This window comes from Arvicola amphibius, chromosome 7 (assembly GCF_903992535.2).
Source record: "Arvicola amphibius chromosome 7, mArvAmp1.2, whole genome shotgun sequence".
Lineage (NCBI taxonomy): Eukaryota > Metazoa > Chordata > Mammalia > Rodentia > Cricetidae > Arvicola > Arvicola amphibius.
In genome coordinates, this window is record NC_052053.1 from 89,596,360 (window position 1) to 89,621,207 (window position 24,848).

The 24,848-nt window shown below is 38.5% G+C and overlaps 1 protein-coding gene across 1 annotated transcript in view; it reads right to left on the bottom strand.

Moving 5' to 3' along the window:
* Window positions 1-24,848, bottom strand: part of Nrxn3 (neurexin 3) — a 1,492,393-nt gene that overhangs the window by 35,872 nt on the left and 1,431,673 nt on the right. Inside the window, 1 exon segment of the mRNA XM_038336206.1 lies at window positions 11,718-11,796. Within this exon segment, the coding sequence (XP_038192134.1) occupies window positions 11,718-11,796 (79 nt within the window).

Here is a 24,848-nt window from a genome sequence, read left to right on the forward strand (position 1 = left end):
GTACTGTCTGTGGCTCGTTTTGAATTGTTAAAGCAATTGAGCCTGTTAGTTCTTAGAGGGCACGTGAGTCACCCCCTCCCTACAAAGACTAGAATATTCCCTCTCTGACTCTTTCCAGGTAAAACTTGGTGGCCTTCTGCTCATGGTGACTGATCTAATAAATCTGAACATTTGAGAAAATAGCACCACAGCTCTCATTATATTTTGGTAAAGTGGAAGGAAAGATGAACTGCCTGATTTCAGAGCTGTCAAGAGTGCTTAGGAATCAGAAAGATTCTAAGGTAAAGACTACAGCCTCTCAGATACCATGCTCAGTATTTCTTTTCTGAGTTCTATCATCTAAATCAGTGTTCTGAGGGGCATAAACATTTGTGCCATTAAAATATATGCTTTATGTATTTATATATTTATACTTATATCATGCACTAAGAACTACCCTTCATAGACTTCTCACATCAGTCAGAACTGGCATTTATCTTCTCAGTTTTCAACAAGACCAAAAAATGGATAAGAAGCTAAAAACTCCAGGGCACAGGTTATGATGTAGGAGACATCAGAGGGAGGGCCTTCATATAATTCTGTTATTAATCCCGATACTTGAATAATTTTGCCACATAGATATGAAGGGATTTATGTATGTGCATGGGCACGTGCATGCACACACATACACACACACAAAAACGTGTGTGTGTGTGTGTGTGTGTGTGTGTGTGTGTGTGTATACACGTGGAGGCCAGAAGTCAATTTCTGGTGTCTTCACTGAACACTTACTATATTAGTTTTTGAGGTGGGAATTTCTTACTACACCTGGAACTCACTTATTTGGCTCAACTGGATGGGCAGGAAGCCCTAAATTTCATTTGTTTCTGCCTCCCCTGCACTGGAATTACAGGAGTATGCTGCTGCTGCCAGTATCTTATGTACATCGAAGAGATTTGAACTTAGGTCCTCATGCTTTCGCACAAGTACTTTACTTATTGAGCCATCTCTACACTGCAGGGTGGCTTACTTTATTGTTATTTGGAAAACAAAACATAACTGAACAATGACATAACCTATGACACCCTATGGTGCATTATAACTAACCCACTGCTCCTTATTTCCTGATCATGTAATATACTTATTACCTACTTTCACTGTTCTCTGGAAGGCCGCTACTTCGCAGTAGTGGTTAATGTGCAGGAGACCGCACAGCACAGTTCCCAGTGTGTAGGCTCTAGAGATAGTTGCTATGGGTTTGATTTCTACTTTTTCTACTTACTGTGTAACCCTGGCCATTTGTTTATTTTGTTTAGCCTTAACTTTGTCCACCTGGAGATGATAATAAGCATGTATCTCTCTGAAATTGCTGCTAGGACTGAGAATTTAAAATATAAATCACCTAAAATTGTACTAAAGCATAACGGCAACAGTAAGTACTAAACTACTAACTCATTGAGTAAAGGATCAGAATTGTAGGAGTAGCACAACTGTAGCCGAGAGCCTTGACATCCCTTCAAGGGATGTTTCTTGGCTGTCACTGAAAGTTGACCACAGGCCAACTGAATCTCATATCAAATTAAGGCAACATTTTGTACTCTCAGAAACCCAATCAGAGAATCTATCTTGTCAAATTAGAAGAACTAATAAGGCCCAGTGCTTTCTTTTTTTTAATTCCCAGGTCTCTCACACTCGTTTGCAAAGCAATGCCTAACTATCTAACCATAAATGCTCTTTCTACAAGCTGTGGACCTTTTCTGCAATACAATGATCCTGATACGGCTTTGAGTGTTAATAAGCTAGTTTATTCTATGAGAAAATGTGGAAGCAAAGGGCATCGACGTATTTCATGGCTCGGATGATTAATTAACCTGCACTGGCAGCTGTAACTAAATAAAATTCATTATACTTTGAAAGTTACAAAATCTTAACTGGGTTATGGAATTGTATTGCGGATTATGATCACATGCTAAGAAGAGTATCTCCCACAGACTTTTGAAGCAGGAGAAATAAAATTTGAAAGCCTAAGAAATATCCTGTCTGTAGTCAGCACAAGGGGAGTATTGGGCAACCCACTTTTGTTTGTGTTGTGCGTGCAGTCTCAAATGTCAACATACGTGTGCACATGTATGCACGCATGAAGGCCAGAGAACAACCTTTGGTATCATTCTGTCTACAGAAGGCATTATCTAATGTTTTGATGCAGGGTCTCTGATAGGTCTAGGGCTTACTGATTAATCTAGGCTGGCTAGCCAGTAATTTCATGGGATCAGCCTGTCTTTCCCTCCCCAGCATCATCACCTTGGCCAGACATTTTTTTAATGACCTCTCCCAAGGTCCCCATGCTCCCAGTTTACTCAGGAGATCTTGTCTTTTTCTACTTCCAATGTAGATTAGATCTATGTAATGACAGAGTATCATGAGTACCATTGCCCAGTTCTGAGTTTAATGCTGGTTGCTTAAATTCAGCTATATTGTTAAAATATGCTATATGACATAAATCTAGAAACTAAACTCATATCCTTGTGTTTTCGAGACAAGCATTTTACTGTCTTCCCAGTCTTCACAACTAACTTTTGAAGATTCAAAATCAGTCAAACAGACATCCCTATGAAGACATGGGCATAATTTTGGGGGTGTTTCTCTTCAAGATACAAGAAGCTGTTTTGTCTTACTACCTTTATTTTGCTATCATTACCATCAGAGTGTATCTACCATTTTTTTTTTTTTTTTGTATGTATACGGCTAAGGTAAGGACTTCCTTGGGGCAACAGGGAAGTGGTACTCACACTAAGCTATACAAATCATCACACAAAAGTTCTTCACAAATTCAGGTTAGAATCTTAGCCTTGACACTTAAAAGCAGGTATGTGACCTTGGCAAAGGAAAACATCAGTTCTGACTTTCTCAAGTATAATGTGACCACAATGATTCCTATTATCATAATAACTTAAAATGAGGCTTAAGTAGAATACTCAGCCATACATTCAGACAGTGGGTCAGTATTATTCTAAAGCCAGCTTATGAGAGCTGACTGCTGCATTTTTAAGGACCTTGAAAGACTGTCATTAAGTTATAGCCAATCCTCAAAGGTACAATAGACAAATTTAAATTTAACAGATTTAAATATGACATTAAAATAAAGACAATAAAAAGTTAATACATAGAAACACTATATTGGGCTCTGTGGGAGTATATGTGCATGTGTACTGATAATTCAGTGTGTGTGTGTGTGTGTGTGTGTGTGTGTGTGTGTGTGTGGCTGTGCAAATGCCGTGGTGTATGAGTGTGATGTCAGAGGAACTGGTTCTCTCCTTCTACCATGTGGATCCCAGGGACTGAATTCAGGTAGACAGCCTTGGCAGAAATCACCTATACCTACTGAGTCATTTTGCTACCCCAGTTTTAAAACACTGACAGCAAACAGTTGTACTTGGCATATAATCAATCATGTTCCCTCCTCTCCCTCCATCCCCCCTTGTTTCCTTCCTTTCTACTTTTACCTTTCCCTCCATCTCCCATATTCTCTGTCTCCCTCCCATCTTTCATCTGCGATTTGTTTAACATCCCAGAGGCTATTCAACTTATTTTCCCAATCTATTAAACTTAGAAAAAATATTAGTTTTTTTTAGTCTGTCAGTATCATCTCATCATAAAGCACATGACTTCATTTACTTTTTCTCCTTCAGAACCAAACCAGTCTTTTCATTGTATGACAATGTTTTATTGAAACCAACAGCTACTACCCATTTTATATGGATATAACATTCCTTCATTCAATCGTTGAGAGAAAAGAAATGATGTTGTTCACATAATGCCATTTCATACTGCCCACATCAAAGCTTAAATCTTTCGAAGTAATGCATCAAGTTGCCTGGAAAGCCATAGAGCATTGTTCAGCCACTGCACAGTGAACACGATACTTTCTACTACATCTGCCTCAAGGAATATAGACTGTCCTCAGAAATGCAGCTATTGTACCTGTCATATTGTTTAAAATGGTAAAATAAAGGATTTGGGGCCACGACAAGATGTTGGCTCTGTAATGCTTCCGTGAATTAAAAAAAGAGATAAAAATAATCATTTGACTTAGAAAGTTCAAAAGATAATCTTACCTCATAATACACATGGGAGAACCAGTAAGCCAAAGAGCTTGGCTTCCCTCATCCGTAGACCTCTTGTTGAATATATTTTTAATTGGTGATAAAGTATATAAGCAAAACATGTTTTAGAATAGAATACATGTAGATTTCCACAAACGCCTCACCAAGTTAGGGGCAGGCTCTGCTCTGTGCAGCAGAAATGAGGATGCTCTTTCTTAGCATTCTCCAAAACAAACTTCTCTTTTGTCTGCCTCTGAAGAAAAGGTTCTAACTAGAGGCCGATGACCTATGGGAAAAACTCTTAGGAAATTAGCACTTCCTTCAAGTCCCTTAAGCAATAAGCCAATTTAACCAAGTCAAAGAAATCAACAAGGGTTTCTTGTTGTTTGAACACTTGTAGTGGTTTCCCACTGTAAGTTTCCGTTTCCTGTTGTTAGTCAAGAAAAATTTAACTTATGTCTTTGAGGTGCAAACCAAACCTACCATACAATTCAAATGAAACTCGGTTTTGCTTCTTTGTGAAGTTCCTTAGGGGTGTGGTTAGCAGTAGAGACGACAGGGGAGTGAGAACTTAAGGCAGAGGACTTCAAATCACATATTACAAACAGAGAACAGAATCACAGAACAACACCTTGACAGTAGACTTGTAGACAAGATGGCCAGACAAAAGACACATGCTTGACTGCTATGCCAAGGAAAGAAGATACCAGAAACAAAACCATACAGAGATGCTGGCAGAGCAGCTCTTAAGGCTGCAGGGGCCCCATAGAAATAAACACAAAAATGAGAACCCATGACGTTGCAACTGCAAAGGAAAGTTATCCCAACTCAGACATGGAACTCGCTGGGTTAGCTGGGATGTGATACTTGGATGGAACACAAGATGGTATCATAACAGCTCATGCACTGCTGATGGAGGCCACAGTTAGTTGAGTACTTCAGAACTGCCACAGCATGCCACACAATGATCGCCGGCTTGCCCAGAAATAAAAGATAAAACACATATCCTGCGTCTGCAATAAAATACTTTTTATGCCATCTGAAATTTGTGGGAAGGGGAATGTTTTGGTTTATAATTTCTGCATGGGTTTCTTTTTAGTTTTCATTCCTGGCTCCTTGTGTGTCTTTTTAATCAAAGCTTCAATAATGGGAAGAGTGAAGGCAGGTGGTCTGTGCAGATATAGGGAGAAATTAAAACGGGGAACGAAGGAAATCAAAAGGAAACTATGGATAGAAGGAGGGAAAGGAAACATAATATTTCATTCTTTGGTACACAACTTTCTTGGATTTTGTTGAGAGTTGCTTTGCTTTTAGAAAAATACTGAAGGGATGTACTGAAGGGGGAGTCAACCCAGGGATGGCAAGAAAAGATTTTGTTGCCTTTTTGGTTTTGATATCTAAATATTTCTCAGTATTTAAAAATAATGATTGCAATGCTTATAATTACTCATAAAAGTATAGCAATGAGTTAAAAAATAGCCATAATGGTCAAAACGCTAAATATGAATTAAAACAAAATAAATTGAACCACCAAAAATTCATGCGGCACAAGATGAGGTGAAACGACAGAAAATGTTTTTTTTGAAATATACAAGATACATATCTATCTATATGTATACACAGGGATGTGCATATATGGATAGATACATCTGTATAATATTTTTCTTTCCACCCTTCCCAAGGATAACTGAATAATGAAATTACCATTATAATTAGGATGAAGAAAACCAAACCTAAATAAAAATTAGCATGCTTGGTTTATCAAGTTAAAACCATATCATGCATGTCTATGTTGGCTGATGCAGGTTAAAAGTGATGGCGTGAATTTCTGTGTAACCACACGACTGATGGCAGGGTCAGTTAATCTCCATTTACATTGGCCTGACCTCATTTAGACTATGATTACATATATATGGAATAACAAGCACTTTGGTATAAACGCACGGCATTTATAAATATACATGCACCGTGTGCATGTACTTAGGGTTTATGGGAGAAAAATAATACAGAACATAAATCGAATGAAAGGAAACCCATGAAACCTTTCCTTTAAAACCGAACCCTTCTTTTTGTAAATTATACATCTGAAAGAGGATTTGCTTAATGATTCCAGCAAGCTCTTTCCTTAGCTTCCACTTGCATGGTGGCATTTGAAATCAGGAAGTTCTTGATTTGGGCATGAAATTCTCTCTTTAGCATGGACACCTCTATCCTGACTTTCAGATATGTACCGGTTCTGGACCATCTTGCAGAAATATACTTCAAATTAAAGTTTAGCATTGAGTAGCACAGTCATGATTAATGTTAAGTTCTATGTCTCCAAGCTAAGCTACAAGTGAGTGCCTCTGGGAGTGAATTCAATGAGAGTTGGTGGGGTGTACACAATTCATAGCGTCAGAGAACTTGCCCCAAAACGTGGATAATATCCTCAGCATTTCTGCTCATTGCCCACATGGTTTCTTGGCTTCCTTCTTTTTTTTATCTCCTTGTTACCATATTTGTCTTTAATAAATAAACTGTGAACTCCTGAGTGGTATCTGGTGTCAGCCTTGTTTTCTCAGCACCGATTCTGGTGTCTACACAGAAAGGATCATGAAAATGTTACATATATAAATGATTTGTCAACCTTTAAATAGAATTACACTCACTGATTTTATGCTTCTATTGACATCTTCAACACTCCCTAAACTCTTAAGCAATGGAGTTAAATTCACATGCATTTTTAATTTGCAGTTTGCATTATAAAATGTATTTATGAGATGGAATCCATAATAGCAATCAATGCACAGATGATATTTATGTGTTTTATCTAAGAGCTATCGCTTACTTGAAATTCATTAATCAATTCCTATCTCTTTATTTTTTTAAATTTGTATCCTTCAAACTTGCAAAAATTATAAAATTAAATTTTATTAAAAATGATTATAGCTATTACATTTAAAGCTCAATGACCAACACATTTGTGCTTTTATCCTCCGTCGGGACTGGATGCTATTGTTCTTCACATATTGTTAGGAAATCATGGGCTTAACCTTTCAGCTATATTTTCTCTTATGTTCCAGGAAATAAAACCTCTAATGATGTGTAGAGTTTGGAACAACTGAGTATCAGGCTTTCTAATTATAAACACTTCACAGAGGTGTTTCAAATCATATAAGATGAAGACCCTTAACTTAAGCCAGTCAGAAAGGTTAACTATAGTAGGCTATTGGTGTTGTGCTAAGCTTCATCTTCATTTAATCTGGTTTGAGTTTGACAGGGGCTGAAAAAGAGAAAAGAGAAAACTAGGCCACGAACCACAAACCCAGAGATGTTAGACGGGAGGAGTAAAGATACAGGGTTGCGATTCAGTTTGGGAACAGAAGTCTGTTACCTTGCACCATTATCCATTACAATATTCTCCTCAGTCTAAGCTCTGGGAAAGGGGTTTCTGACAGATTGATGGATGGATGCATGGATGGATGGATGTTTTCTCTCAGCTTCCTGCCCTCTGGTGGAAGTGTCAAAGGGGGGTTGATCAGGTGACATTTAACAAAAGCAAAGTTGAAGAAATCAGTTAATTGATAACGAGAAAAACAAACATCTTGATAACGGCTGAGGAATCAACCCAAGAAGATCTCTAGTCTGGTGTTGTGTTTGTTATTATGAGGAGCAACAGTGAAGAGGGAAGGGGAAGAAATGGAAAGCCAATTTCATGAAATTCTGTGAGGGTCAGAACCCATGCTCAGATTTTTATTACAAATAAATATTCATTAAAGGTCGTAATTGCTTTTTGACTCTCATGATCCATGAAGGCTCTCATCTCTTTGTAATGATTTGAATCCTGTGCTCCTTGCCTCAATACAACTGTAGTCCTGGAGGATGGGGTTTGTGGGCAAAGTCAGAAACAGCAAAAAATAAATGCTGACCTTTGCAGACAATATATCAGCATTTACACTTTAGGGTTTAAAATCCTGACTCTCACATTTAGGCAGATGACAATTATTCAAAAATTTTTCTGTAATTTTTTGGGGGAGGGGGTCAAGATGGGGTTTCTCTGTGTAGCCCTAGCTGTCCTGGAACTTGCTCTGTAGACCAGACTGGCCTTGAATTCAAAGAGATCTGCCTCCCTCTGCTTTGCATGCTGGGATGAAAGGAATTTACATCACTCTAATATTTTAGATTTCAAATGCTCAGTTTTGAGTATTTTAAATTCTGAAAACTGCAATCATAACATGGCTCAAGAAAGGACTTAATTCTTAGGTCAGGGAGTTCAGGGATGAGACTGTCATGGAAAATAGAAATAAATCTTTTGAAATGTAGAACTTGTTATGCTGATACTATTTTTTCTCAAAGTCATGAAATAAAGCCAAAATCAACAAAGTTTTTCTTTTAACTACTTAGGTGGAGGTAAAGTTTTAGAACTAGTGAAAGAATTCTTCAGCTTTAATTTAAGATCATTACATATATTGAAAATAAACTTAATTCATTCAAAAACTTTAATGAGGCTTTTCAATTTATATTATTTTCCTCATGGCATAGGATATGTTGTACTCATTTTTTTAAAAAAATCATTTCCATTGAATTTGCAATTTTAAAATATTGTCAATCTAGTTCCAAAAACTTCTAAGTTGTTTTTAAACATATTACGACTAAATTACACCAAGCTACAGTGGCCAAATGCTAAGGTGGGTTAAGAGAATGAAAAGAATTGTGTAAATCTCACTTCAAACTACAAACATACATATCCCTTTCAAATTAGAAGAATCACTGTATTTAAAACTTGAAGCCTTCATGAAATTCGGTGGTAAGTTATATTTTAAACTGCGCAAATGTTTGAAATGTGAGAGTCTCAAATGGATCTCAAGAAATCAGAGAATAATCTTTACAAATCTTTGAAATAAAGGAGGTAGAAAATAATAACCCTGTTATAAAGGATGAGAGGAAAGGGTTTGTCAAGGATGAAAGGGCAAGCACTGGGTAGTGTTCTTCTATCAAGTATTGGGCCTGAGAAAAAGGAAAAAAATAGAAACTGAGGTGATAAACTTAGAGTTTTTATTTCAGTATCCATGTAGAATTGCAGGTGATGTGATGTTAATGTCACCGTTACAAACTGTTGCACAAGTAGTGGTTGATTTCTCCCTTAGCATTTCAAATCCAGCCCTAGAAACTGGTAGTCCTTTTAATTTTAATTTCCATTGTCTTTGAAAGTGAGAAATCTCTGGATCTCATTCTCAGGCGGTACACAAGAAGGACTGAGACCTCTAAGTACGTAGCTCCATCAGCTCAATTACCTCTTCTGTCCCTGGGTCACTAGAAATAACTATATTTATCGTATACAAAATATGCCTCTGACATATTCCTTTGCATACCCAAGTCACTCACCAGAAATAAAATTAGAAAGAAGAAATGTTTATTTTTCAAACATGGTGAGTTACATTATTATTTCAGGCTCAATGATAGCTTCTACTAAGCAGTTCACTTAGCTCTTACAGAGGTAGAACTCTGTCCTCTATTAGTGTATCTTTGCCATATCTTCTTGAAGATTACAATAATTTAAAAATCTTATATAACCTCCCATACCCATATTATTCAAAATATGTTGTCAATAAATTTCCTTCCTCTGGATTGAAATCAAATAAAACATATAGGTGACCATGAAAAAGCAAGCAAACTCAGTTTGGGAGCCATTCAAGTTGGGCTGTAAAAATTCAGCATCAAAAGATAGTAACTATTATCAGCCTGGAGATCTATGGGCCTCATAGTTTTGAGACAGGAAAAGTCCTTTGCCTTGGAGCTATGGAGATCAAGAAAGCTATGGAGATGATTTTTGAGAGGGCATAATTAGGGGGAAATTGAAAAATAATTCAAAATGGCCATGCTTTTATTTTTAATGAGTTATAATGAAGAGATTTGATAAATATTGAACTGGATGCAGTTATCACTACTTAGAAATAGAGAAGAGTAGAGAGAGAATAATCAGATGATCCTAATTAAAGTCTAGATATCTTAAACTAATCATCAGAAAGCATCCTAATTGGGTATATACTGTACATACATTAAGTTCTTAGCACCTAACATACACCAAAATATACAGGTGCCCTCGAACAAACGCGTGGTACTGCATTAGATGGGAGAACTGGTGTATGTAGCAAGGCTTATTGCTCTATTTTAAAACAGCTCACTTTGGAAAAGCACTAGACCAGAAAGGATTGGAGGATAGTGATGCATCATGTTGTGCCTAAGTGGTCAGGATTATTGAGTGAGTAAATGAAATAAATAGATTCATTTTTTAAGTAAAACCTCGGCGCCCAAGTTTATTTCCAAATCACTTGAAGAAAATCTGATGAACAAGGTCACATTAACCTCCCTTCCACAGAGCTAAAGTCCCTAATGAACAGATGGTACTATAGAATGGTAAGGTCAAATTATGGCTGAATACCTTTAAGATACTAAGGGCAGAAGGCCACAGAACTTCCTGAATCCAGAGCCACTTGCAAGAAACCAAGCAGTCAGCATTTACCAAAATCAGAACTGTTCTTAATTATTTGGGGGTAAGAAATTGAAGTTTTAAATCTTTTGATATATTACTTTTCTCAGTAATTATAAATTTCTCTACAATTGAAAAGAGAAAACATATAATGGCTTGTTTTTTTTAAAGTCAAAAAAATAAGACAACCCAAGGATCAAATGGAAATTTTATCTATTTCTTTTAGCCTCTGTAGAAATAAGATGAGGCTTTTCCTTTTATTAAACATACACAGAAATTCGATGATATCTGTTCTCTATTATATACACATAAATGTTTAACTTACAGTAAATCTAAAAACAGACAACTTGGAAAAGTTGAGAGGAGAGAATCGGGGATGTCAGTTACCTGCTGGACACTCTATTATATATAGTTCACTATACAGGAATACCAGAAAATAGCAAAATGTATCTGCGTCCAAAAGGGGAACACACTGAGACTCCCATGCCAAAGTCAGATTAACTTCAGCGGTCGATACATTTTGAAGCATCCCAGCTGTTGACATGGCATAGTTTGGTACTAATTTTGTGTTTCTTATGCTCTATAACTTCACGAGTTCTCTAGACATATAATGAACAAAATTAGTATAAATGTAATACCATGTTAACTGCTGTTAAAATCTCATGGAAAATAATTTGGGTTACTTAATTATTTATGCCACTCATGATCAAAAGAAGTCTTGCGACTCATATGATACCCACCAATTTTTTGGCCTCCATGCTAGGTTTATGGTTTAAAACCAAAAATGCTCATTCAAATGTAAGTTTTAGATACTCTTTGTCCTTGTCAATCTCATAGTTGCCATTGACAACTGAATATTTGTAGTAGTTATTCCAGGGCATAACCTGGGCAGGCAGCTGTGCAAAGTTAGGATGCATATTGTGTATTTTTCTAAGCATCAGAGACTTAAATTTCCCTAAGCTTAATTGCTCTTTCCATGGGATTTGATGCTTTTGCTGGTAAATTAATATTTATATATGTATGCGGATACATATATAGATATAGGAAATACATATACATTAACACACAGTACTATAGATAAAGCACATGTATAATCACATATATGTATGTATCGGGTTTTTGCAAATGAAAAAAGAAGCAAGCAAAACAAGACTGACCTGACCTACCTGTACTCGGTTCACACTCGACAAAGTCTTCGTCATCACTTGAACATTCAGCAGATGAAACAAGGTCATCTGATGTTGGCTATTGATATTAACAGAGCAGGGAGGGGTGGAGGGAAGAGAGAAAACAGAGGCAGGTAAGGATAGGTAAGTACATTGAATCTTTTCTATTGCACCCCCCCACCCCCGCCATCACTACTGGATTTTCTCTAGTGAGGATTGTCTGTATGGGTCTCCTGTAAAGCTGCAGCTACTTTGAGGCTGCAGAGATTCAAGGCTGTCCACTTCAATTTCTGGATGAGGAGGAAGAAGGAACGGAATTGCAGAGAATGGCATTGGAAGGGCCCAGCCAACACTACACTCTCCATGCTTTGAGAGGGATTAAGTTCATATGGCACATGGTTTCATGTGCGCTGTTGGGGGGCTGCGGATCTATAGGCAGTATAATTAATGAACACTGTGGGATGCTATTCATTCAGTACAGCATAATAGCTTCTCTGGCTTGCAGCGGTTCCTTCTCATAATTGCTGCAATTAGCTGAATTAGTAATGTGGATCAGCGGAACGATACTGCGCAAGCTCCTGGACATGGGTAAGGCTCTGGCTGAAGAGAGCAGAACAAATTCCCAGCATAGCACTAATTCATCATAAATCTGTTTATTTTTTTTAACCATGCGAAAACTTCCCAGTGCTATGGAAATTGTTAGAAGAAAACCACAGGACTGTGAACATTGGCAGTAAAGTGGACCCTTGGCACACAGTAGGTGAGAATAAGTAATTTTCATAACCCAAATTATAAGTGTTACAAATACTAGTGAAAGACTAATGGAAGATTAAATGACTTACACACTAAGCCCCAAACATATTTTGGTCATTATATATAGAAATACCTGGTGGATTGTAGGTTTTTAATAGATGCCCATTTCTTTTCTTAATGTCAGTAACATTAACTGAGTTGCTGATTTTATTATTCCCTACCCATTGAAGTCTGGATCCATATTCAAGAAGAAAAGGTCATAAAGAAATGTTTTCTTTGCCTTTTGAACAAATATTATAAGCCAGTTGCTAGTTGCTATGACTGATATGTACACATTCTTTTCTTTTTCCTTTGAGACAGGGTTTCTCTGTGTAGCTTTGGAGTCTGTCCTGGAATGTACTCTACAGACCAAGCTGGCCTTGAACACACAGAGATCCACCTGCCTCTGCCTCCTGAGCACTGGGATTAAAGACAAACTGATTACTGGGATTAAGACATGCACCATCAACACCCAGCTAGACACAACTGCCCAAACCTTCCACTGAGACAGACAGAGATGTAATTTTTAAAAAGACTAGAATTGAGAGAGGTTAGCTGACTTGCTGAGGGACACACATCTTGTCTGAAACAAAGTGATGATTTCCAAGATACATTACCACTGTATTTCTGGCATATGACAGCCTTTCTTCTAGAGAAGATAGGTTGAACTGTGATCCCCTCATACTTCAGGACTGAACTTGGTTTGGACATTAGGTCTTAATGAGAGACTTCAGTGCAAACGAAATCATTAGGATGGCCCTGAATACAGAAGGATCAGTGTCTCTCTGGAAAGAAGAAATTTGGGCACCGACATAGAAAGGGAGGAGTCTATGTAGAAATTCAGAGCAGAGGTGAGCATCTACATGTCAGGGAGAGAGTCCACAAGAGGAGCTACTTTGCTGACACTGTGGCTTCAGACTGCCAGCCTTCAGAATTCTGCGGGAATATGTTTCTATGGTTTGAGCTCCCCTGGTCTATGGTACTTTGTTACCATAGCAGACAAGCACACATGACAATCCAGATTTCCAAGGTGTATCCTCTTTTTAAGTACTCCTATCAAGTGAAGAACAACCAGAAATAGCATAAAAGAACAACGGTGGAAAGAACATGTCGGGTAATTCATCTCACTTTCCAATACTACAGATCCTTCTTCTAGCGCTGAGAGGAGCAGATGATCCCTGCTCTGTCTGAAAGTTAGAAAATGAGCAATTTGAGAAGAGCCCCTCCATGAGTCTGTGCTACTAAACTAGCCTGTGCCAGCAGCTGTATCCAGGTGCCAGAAAAATTATACTCCCTTAATACATGTTCCTCTAAGCGCTAATGTAATTCTACTTCCCACTACTTAGGGCAGGGGGTTGATGAGGGGTTACATGTAAACAGACAAAGCAATTAGCTGAAGCCAGGGTGGTATGCTTCAGTAATACAGCTGGGTAGAGACTCGGGGACGATATGCAGAGAGTAGAACTATGGACTTCTGTCTAAACAATGCAGTGCCCTCCCTCCGTGTGCATGTTGTGTGTGGTGCATGTTTCCATAACTACAATCATCTTCCACAAGAACTTATGACACTGAGGGCACTCAAAACTCACATGCAGAAACAGATACCTGGACTCCCAAGACACCCGGCTGTTAAGCATTTACTGTCTGTTCTACTCAGGCTTCATATTAAGTGGTTAACATGGAAGACTCTCTTAGGACCCACAGGAATCAAGGGAACTGACAGTTGTGGTGGCATCTGCTGTTTCCACGCACCGTCCACATCCCTCAGACAATAATGCTGCGGTAGGAGGTGTTTCTACTTGCACGGTTATCTGGGAATATCCACCAAGGTTCCTTCCATGTTGCTCAGTTTTTCTGAATGTGACGTTCACAGAGACTCTGGTTGTTTGAAAGACAAATGTTCCCCCGTAGGTTCACATATTTGAGGTTTTGGCCTCCGCTGGTGACACTGTTTGGGGGAGTGTATTGAACTTTTAAGAGGCGGAACTTTATTAGTGAAAAAAGCAGCTGCAGCAGGCTTTGAGGTTTTATAACCTGCCCCCTTCTCACTTCCTGCTTTCTCTCTGCTTCCTGAGTGCAGATAAAATGTGGTCATCTAGCTTCCTGCTATGGCTACCATGCCATGGTTTTCTGCCCTTTCTGCACTCTTGTCCTCTGTAACTGTAAGCCAAAAAGAAACTCTTTGTTCTTTAAATTCATTAGGTTGTGTTATTTCATCATAGTAACCAAAAAATAACCAATACAACGACTCTTAACAGTACTTTCCAAGGCTAAGCATAAGGTACTCATAACCTGCCTGTATGTGCTAAATCCTACCACTGTTTATGCTATTCCAAGAAAAATGAAATAGTTGTAACTCAACCTAAGTAGTTTTGATAGTAGCAGGCTACTCATTTCTGTATCCCTTATGTAAGATGATTTCTTTACTCATGCACTACTCATTGGTGAGTTCATTTGTCACTTTTGGTATTTATCACACATCTATGCAGGAGGCACAGTGACAGTTACGAAGGATTAAGTAAGAGACGAAGTGGCTCATCCGCTCTGGGAAGTCAGTCTCTGATGGGACAGTCAACTACACAGGCAAACTCAGCAGGGTAAACGGAATGTTGTGACAAGAGTTAGCAGGAGTCAGCAAGGGAGCAAGTGGCAGGAGACTAGATGTGTCTTTCGGACAGAAGGGAAGGAGAAACAAGCCCATAGGGACAGATAGGAAAGGAGCAGTACAAATCCAGGATTGGAGGCTGGAGAAAGAGAATAGCACTTCATGTAAAATAAAAAGCATTTGTTAAGGGTCACTAGTATGAAATACCTGCATTTATTTGCACATCTACCGGTAGTAGTGGAAGAAAAGATGGTTTGGAATAACAAGATAATAGCAACTTGAATGATCATCTTTCAACGGGAACCTCATCTAACAAGCATGGATTTAATACCCTGCCTCATCAGATTCCTTCTTTCTCCTCCCTACACCTCATCAGTATCCCTCATGACATCCTTTCGGGAGCCAACTTACATGATTTTGCAACGTAGTCCCTGAAAATGACAGCCACAGCTCTGCTGGTGTAGATTAAACACCCTATTTCCCTTTCTCTAAAGGAATAAAATGGGCCTTTGCCCTTACATATTCACCATGTTCTATATTAAAAATAGCAATTCTTATTTTTCTATTTTAAAATATATATTTCATATGTTTAATCCACATGTTGGAAGTATTCACTTCTGTACTAAGTTTCATAAAACTAAAGATACGTATTGTAGTAACTTTCAATAAAATATATTTCTGGCAAGTACACCTTTATTCCTTTCCTGAAAGTTTTTTTATTGCACTTATATGTATTTTTTTTAGCAGTGATTATTAAAGTTACCCTAGAATAAAATTGGGATTGAAGAAAGCTCAAAACTCTAGCCTGGTAAATTTATTGATGTGTTTACCTTCTAATTCTCTCAGTTTCACAAACCTGACTTCTCATTTTACTTCCGTGAGTTATTGTTTCTATAATCACCTATGCCTAATTATTTATTCTGCAAGGCTCTACTCCATCTCAGCATAGGGACATATTTATACCATTCTCTCTTATCATCCATTATTTGTGAGATTGAGAAGTGTCAAACGTTATAATCATGATGATTCATGCCAGTGTCGCCATGTCCCCTCTCCTGACTGCCCAACTGTCCCTTATGACTCGAAATTCTAACCTTAAGCTCTTCATCTTGCGTCAGCACTAGGCTAATCATTTAGGGGACAGCCAATTTTCTCCTCCCAACTCCTTGGAAACATGATTATCTGACTGAGATTAAGTGTAGTATAAAATAAGTCCTACCAGAGAACAGCTTTATGAAATTATAAATAACTCACTCAAGAATGATATCTCCATTCTTCCAGTAAAAAAGGAAAAGAGGAAGGTCCATAAATATTCCAAAGTCCCATAGAAAACACCCATATATCTCAGCATCTGCTCCATGCTAAACAGAATTCAATTCTTTCAAATGCCCGTGGCTTAGGCATTTTCTCCTCCGTCCTTCTATTTATTACAAGAGTAAGAATTGGAGTTTGAAGTTTCTCATGGCTGGAAAGAGAGGGTCTATATGCCTCCGTTAAGAATGTACATTCTGCATTTAAATAAAAGACACTGGAGTTACTCTTCAGTTACCAACAGCCTAGTGACTCTAGGCAAGCAATGACCTCAAGTGAGATTGTGAAAGTTTGAACACGTCGTGTTTAGAGGGAAACATTGCATTTAATAAATTTTGCCATTATGTACCTTGTCTTTGATCAATGTCAGCACACATACACACACACACACACATAGATGAATTTTTTTTATGTTAAATCATAGATTTTTTAAATTTTTAAATCATAGAGCTTGGGAAGCTACAAGTTATTCCTTTTATTACCTCTTTTCATTTACCCTCTTCATCCCAGCGAATTCAAGCCCAATAAAGAAACAAGGTCAGAGCACAGAAAGATGGATTAATGAACTACCTGTCCTCTCATTATATTCTGATCGAGCACACTCTTGCTCTGTGCAGTCATCCTCAATAGAAGGGGCAGCAAGATGGATGAATGCAGTACCTACCTTCTCATTGTATTCTGATCGAGCATGCTCTGTGCAGTCATCCTCAATAGAAAGGGCTGACATTTTTATGGCAAAATGAAACATAAATAATTTTAGCTTGTCATACTCAGAAGGGGAGCGTGGGAGCATAGCATGGGGCAGGCATAAATGATGGTACTCAAGTGATAATGTTGCAGTCTGGTGAAGAGGCTACCTCAGGTGACCCTCATGTCTTTTTCCTCTGTCTACCCAAGTGTCTGAACTGCAACAATGTACTGTGAATATTCACTTTCTCTGCCATGCTCTTGGGATTTTCAATACATCACATCCTTTATTCTTTCTGCCCACCCAAGCTAATAAATTGCCAAGTGAGATAGGACCAGACGCACATCTTGGTTTATGTACATGTGCAACAGAAAAACTTTAAGGAGACTATTCCTTGCTTAAATCACTACATTCAATCTAAACTATTCCCCTCACTCAGAGATCTGGGTTAAAAGCTCAACATGGTCTGGATAGGTGATTTTATATATGTTTGCATTTATGTACTTAAATTCATTCATTTCTTCCACAAATATTTATTAATTGCTTATGATATGGGATAGCAATTACTGTGCTGGGCATTGCTCAGGCTCGGTCTTTGTCCTCATGGGCTTTACAAACTGCATAACTTGAGCAAGGAAAAAGAAACTCCACCGATGGGTTGCAGCCCTATGAGAGTGATGTTAAAACTTTACAATTAATATAGAAGACTTCCTGTAAACAATATTTCTTTAAAACAAGCAGACTATACAGGAATTCAAGAAAATTTTGCTTCCCTAAAAGTTGTTCCCACTTTCATTTTTTTTTCTTTTCCATAATGCACACAGTGGACTGGGATAAAGAATGACATGACTTGTAATAACTTTTGCTAACGAATTAGCCTTTGAGGAAATCCCCTTGCAGATTGCAGATTTAATTAATGGCAGACACACCAGGCAGAGCTGAGTTATATATTGTGCTAAAGATTTGGGTTTTTTTTTTTTTTTGTGCTGTGATCAAGGTTTTAGGAGATGGTAGGAGTAAGCATGGCTTGCTGTTTTGTTTTCTCTGTCTCTCCACTTTCCAGATTTCGCTTCCGTCTGTTCAAAGAGGAAGGGTAGATCAAGAGAGGGGGCAGGGAAGAAGAAGAGAGTGGGTGGGCATTGATCTATCTGTTGTCTGAGGCAGCCTGACAGAGGGAAGAGTATTGAACCACAGAAGCTTAACCGAACTTCAATGCACCCTCCCAAAAGCAGGAGGAATGTTTATGCTACGTGGTGTTGCACTGATAAGCAAATCCCTCTAAATCCTTTCAATTTATTTCTTGGCCTGGAGAAATTACGTATTATTTAGGAGACAGAAAAAAAGAACAATAAAGTAAAATACATTGCCCACCCATTCTTCACAAACATTAAAAATCTAGATCGGTTCCTAGTGATTATGCACACAGAGAGTTTGATCTTCGATGGCTATTTTCCCCCACCGTTAACTACTGCTAGTCAGAAAGAGGTGGCTGTATGTCCATTGCAAACTTTCTGTTTTCTTCACAATTTTTGAATATTTAGGGTCTAACCATTATATGAGATGCCAAAATTTAGTTGATTATCCAAATACCTGATGTGTTTTTGTTTTTTTTTTCTTCCCTTTTCTAATAGATAGAATTTTCTTTCCAGGTGGGCTTTATGCCAATATTCCTAAAATCCAGGGTCTGTTTGTGGTGGCGAGTTGCAAAGGACAGATATTGTGACTGGAAGTAAAGATGTAGGTACCATCTAGTGAGTGTTTTAAAGTCAAGCATATATGTTCTCATCAAGGATATCCATAATACTTTTGAACAAAAAATGTTAATAGTATGAAGTTCTGACTCCACGGTCAGCAGAGAAGAAAGGATATATGAAAATATAAGGAATACAGAATTATTCTTTCTTGCAGCGTGTTCTTTATCTTGGCCCTTTGTCATGGAGTCTGACATTACAATCCAAAGAGAATGGCTTTACTTTTTCTTACATAGAGAAAGCATAGCTAGAGGTCGTCATAAGACAAACATAGTGTGATACACAGTGTGATGGGTAGGAGAAGGCTAGTCCTGGCTGAATCGACAGAATGAATCCTCTTCAATAGTTAAACACCTGTAAGGGGTCTCAAGGGACCATATAGTATGTAGTGACGACCTTAGACTTTGGTCTCATGATGAACTTAGATATGTGAAATGAACAGGAGAAAATAGGGCACAGAAACTGTAAAATTATTAGGAATTAAAAATAGTCAAATTTTTACTTATGCAGGTCAGACCATTGTTGTTGGAAGGACCATGCCAGGTTTGTTAACATCCAGCAGATCAGATTATTCAGAAAAAAGGGACAAGCCATCTTAGAAAAATGGGCATGGCTGCAGTTCAGGCCCAACAAAAAGAAAACTAAAAGAACTACGGGGTCAAGACCATTTCACACAAATGCACAATTTCTAACTCAGCTTAGAAATTAATGTGTGAATATTATTTGTAACAAGAACGTGCAACAAATTGAATAACTGTATTGTAAGGCAAAGGGAAAAATGTAAGATGAGCCTTTCTTTATCATTGGAAAAAAATGTCTCTACTAGGTCAAGTTAAGGAAAATAAAAAAAAAGATAACATAAATAAACAATCAAGCAAAATTAAAGCCAAGAGAAGATGAGGGGCATTACTAACAGTAGTTAAAATAAGGTTTGTACACTTGAAGCTGAACTTGGTAAGCTACGGAGAGAGTAACAGGTTCTGCAACCAATGACTTTGAGCTAGACGGAAATATGAGGGTCAACTGAAACAGATGACATGAAGCTGGAGAGACAGGTCATCTTCACCCTGAGAATGAGTGCCTAGAGTTACTATAGAGCTACTTAGTTTGCAAGAGAGTACAAAGCTCCCACAAAAGAGCCATGTCTGATAATGCTATTCACTCAGTGAAACCCAAGTTAGGGAATATCTTCAAGTACTGTTAAGTAAGAAATTCCTGAACCCAGATAGTCTCACTTACTTCCTAGCTGCCACTGCCTCGTTCCCAGTCTACAGTATAAAACTGACAAGCTCTTCATAGACACTAATTCACAACAATTCACAAGACCAACACAACTAGACTGGGGAGATGACTCCAGTGGTGAAGTGGTTGCTATGTAATTATGATTACCTGAGTTTGTTCCCCAAAACTCATATAAGAAAGCCAGGTATAGTGGGGACCACCTATAACGCTAGTACTTGTGTCTCAGAGAAGGGTGTCTGAGGCTTATAGATAACCCAGTCTAGCCAAATAAGCTCTAGATTCCATGAGAAATCGTGTCTCAGAAAGATAAGGGAGAAAGCAACTGAGAAAGATAAACAATACTGACTTCTGACTTTCACATGTTTCTGTATACATATTGTACACTTGTGTACATATATGCACATACAAGCATACATGCATGGGCTTGTATACAAGTGTACATATAGCCATACTACATACCAAGCAAATAGAGCCCAATTTCCATGAATAGCGGTAAACTATTTATTTCTCTTTTCTGATGGAAGGTGAGACTGATACTTTCCTCTAATATAGCTTATAAACAAAATTCATCTTGTCATAGTAGGCGTTGGGAATATAGTAGTTGTAGTGATAGAAAGTGTTCATATTGCACTTTGCTATTCTTCCTGACTTGACATACTTAACCATGTAAGGTTGTAATTAGAATTTGATGGACAGTGGAGCACACAGGCAGGCAAAGGAAACACATGCAACATGTATACCCACCTATGTACCTTGCCATCCCCTCTACATGTAATCTTTCAAACATTTCATGAGCATAGAATTCTGTGGACATGACAAGCATGACAACTCTCTTGGTTATTTTTCTATGTTATGAGGAGAGACACCATGACCGAGGCAAATTATCAAAGAAAGCATTTAATTGGGAGGGGAGCAGTTACAGTTTCAGAGGGTAGCAGAGTCCATGACCATGTGGAAGGGAACATGGCAGCAGGCAGACATGTTGCTGAAGCAGTAGCTGAAAGCCTACATATTGAGATAACAGCCATGAGGCAGAGAGGCAGGAGTGCTAACTGGGAATGACATGGGCTTTCGAAAGCCCAAACCCACCCTCCAGTGACATACCTCTTCTGCCCAAGGCTTCACCTCCCAAATTGTTTTCTAATAGTTCTATCAACTGGGGACCAAGCATTCAAATATATAAACCAATGAAAGCCATTATCATTCAAACCACCAGGGCAACAATATGACCCCCACTGTGTCTCTCCTTGGGAAGTTGGTACTGTCTTCCAGACAAGATTGACTGAGGGTAAGTTCTTATTTTAATCCCTTTGGACCTTTGAATATCCCTCATTGTGAATCCCGCAACATAGAAAGTGTGTGCTCTTTCAAGCAACCTTAGCAATTCCCTCTTTTCACCTGTTCACTAATGAACACACGGAAACTAATGGCTAAGAAGAAAAAGGGAAAGTTAGTACTTCCAAATACTTTTTCCTTTTTGGTCTTTTCAATAAGTTGAAGTGAGACTGTTTCTAGAACGTCTTTGATCAAAACGTGGAATGCAAACTGAGAAGCTAGTTTGGAACAGCAATTCTACCCTTCTGGTTGGTAAGTGAATAATATCTATCTTTAAGCTATGAAATAAGAATACTAAGTTCCTTCTGTGGTTTTCTATTTGAGATGAATGCTTTTAAAATGGCTTTTAAAATTCATATTGCACCATATAAAATGGTAACCTGTGTTGATGACTTTATTTTTCATTTTTGTTTCCTTAAGTTCTCACTGAGCAGAAATGGTGTTTGGGGGGGAGTAGCTTAGTGACATAGTATTTTCCTATCATGGGCAAGCATCCTGTTCACCCCTAGCACTACCTCTTACCCTGAATGTGACGAAATAGTGAGTAGAAACACCAGGAGACAATAGGAGGGCGGCTGCAAGCAAACTCTGCATTCTATGATTGAACAATACAGTTCCTCCCACTTTGGGAACAAGGAGATCCTTGCTTCCTTTTGTGATGGTTTCTACAAAGTTTGGAGATACCCCTGAGAACAGTTCAGCAAAGTGCTTTTTGAACAGGCCCAAATAATGCGACATGGTTTTCAGAATCGCAAATTATGACAAATAGCCCATGCTCCTGAAGCTTGGTCCCTTGGGCTTCAATCCTTCACTAGCTTAATTCTCTGTATTACTCTGGGGGAAATACAATATCTTCACTGCTGGGTCTCTTCTAATTTTTAAGCCTCCACCCCAGCCCCTCTCATTCCCTTCTTCAGTAACAGTGCTTCAGAGAAGGTCCTATTAGGCCAAGACTCATGGACTCCAACTCCTTCCCACTTCTGAGAAACTCCATTCTAAACAACCACTTTAAATCAAATGATGATCAGACTAATTTCTGAAAAATGTCTTTATTCATAGATAGGTGTCCAAGCAAGAATGGACACCCATTTCAAACAAAACAAGGGACTTTGCTGGCGTGGGTGCTAAGACAAACATCCATCAGAGAACTGGTTTGAGCAGGTAGCAGCAAGTGGGTTGCATTTCCAGAACATCCTCTTGGGAAGTGAAAATCAACTCTGTAGAGTCGTTTTTTTTTTTGTTTTTTTTTTTTATCAAAAACTGTGTCTAAAAAATATTTTGATTTATATTCTGCCTCTTCAAAAGAAATCAATGTGTCTTCTGCTGCCCCTTTTTAAATATGAGCAGCTCTATTTTGCTTTTTTCTGTTTTTTCCTTGTCTTCTGGACAGAGGAGGAAAACGTGTTCCATTTGTATATGTATTGATTCGATCGCATTGAGGAAAAGTAAACAACGGAATGCAGTGCAGGAGCTTTAATGACCGCCTCTCAAGGATAAAGATTTCTAAGCAACCTAGTATCATTCTAGGTGATTGGAAGTAAACAGAAATCAATAAAACAGGATTACTGGACAATAAATGCCAGCACTCACATTCATAATTTACGAAGCATTTTCCCGTGCATTCATTCCTGAGGAATTCACCCTGGTCCTCATCGATTTTTGCAGTGGTTAGGTTTTCTCCCAGAATGTAATCTTTTTCTTTCTTTCTTAAAATTTTTTTGAGACTCTAACCACAGCCTCTCTGACATATACCAAAGGCTTCTTATGCTTCAAAAGTTGCTCAGAGGAGCCAAGATGCAAATGAAATTGTTTATCTTAAGAGACCAAACAGAGATCCTTAGATCCTCTCCCTTAATTCAGGTAGCTACACATTCAACAAAATACCAGGGAAGATGAAGGGCACTGGACAAAAGAGAACAAATTTGGGTCTGATGTGAGAAGGTAAGCATTATAAACATTGCCAATGTGTCCATTCTTCTTGTCCTCCTTCCAACAATGGTCATGTGAGCAACTTAAGCAAGTTTGCATTGTAACTAGGAGTGGTCATGTGACATAGACCTGGGGAAAGAGATGAATAAGACAATCTGCTAGCGATGTAAATGCTTATTCTATTCCTTATTTGGGGGAAGGCTTTAGGGGTTGGTGTCTCACCAGGGCAAGGTGCAGTGGGTAGACATTTTCCACTAAATCTGATGACTTGGGTTTGATCTCTAGGATCCTTAGGTTTGTGGAGGAGAACTAACTCTAAAAAACGTTCTCTGACTTTTGCTTACAGGGACAACATGTGCATGCCTTCCTTCCAATAAATAAATAAGGGAGGGGATTGGCTAGTCCAGCTGCTTTCCTTTTTACCTTGCATCTAGATTGGCATTCTGGAGCAACAACAGCCACAGGGTGTGGAAACTGTGGGGAAAGAATACAAGAACTGAGAAGCTGACTTCGGTATTAGCCATGATAATGTAAGCCATGATAATGTAACTTATCAACTCATTTCTGCTCTGGGGACTCCAAGGTCTTGCTAAAGAAGAAAAGGTGTACTTTTGTCAGGCATCTCAGATCATGCTTTCTGTGACTGTAAGTTGAAGTCAGTCCTATAGAGCAACAGAGAGAACTCTGGGAAGCGGAGAGAATGCCAAGCCCTGCATGACTGGGCTCTGCCTTTGGTGCTCATCAGTCACCAGGAGACATTTTAATAATTCCCAGGCTTGAGACTTGGATGAAAGCCTGATGAGCAAAGTGCCACCGTGATTACAGTGCTCACCAATGTGCCAACTCTCATCCAAAAGGAGCTTGGAAAGGCCCTTTGGAACTGTGCAAGCAGAGAAAAACATTTGTGACTGAGTAAGGCAAAGTAAGTTTGATTAAATATCTTTTAAGCTGCTTTAGTCAGTATCCCAGGCTGAACTGCTCTCCCCCTTGCTTCTTTGATGTTGTATGTGGTCTCTATATTCTCATGGAATGCTCAAGCATTAAGGTCATCATTGAGTCCTCTCGCTCATTCCTGAACCTCCAGGTTCCACGTCCTGCAAAGCCAATCTCTACAATGTCTCCGTGTGTCTGTTTGTCTATCTCTCTATCTCTCTGTTTCTCTCTCTGTCTCTCTCTCTCTCTCTCTCTCTCTCTCTCTCTCTCTCTCTCTCTCTCTCTCTCTCTCTCCTGTCCTGGTTGCTTCCCTGGATGAGCACCAAGACTCTTTAAGCAGAGTTCTGTCCTCTACCCTCCCCACTGTCTTCATTGACCATCAAATAAAATCCAAACTTAAAATCAAGACCAAAAATACAACAAACAACAAAGCAAAACAACAACAAAAATTTAAAACTCAGGATCCTCTAGCTCTGGGCTCCAGTATAGTCAGTGCATCATCTCTATCATATTTTCCATTGATGTTTATAATGGCTCTTTTACAT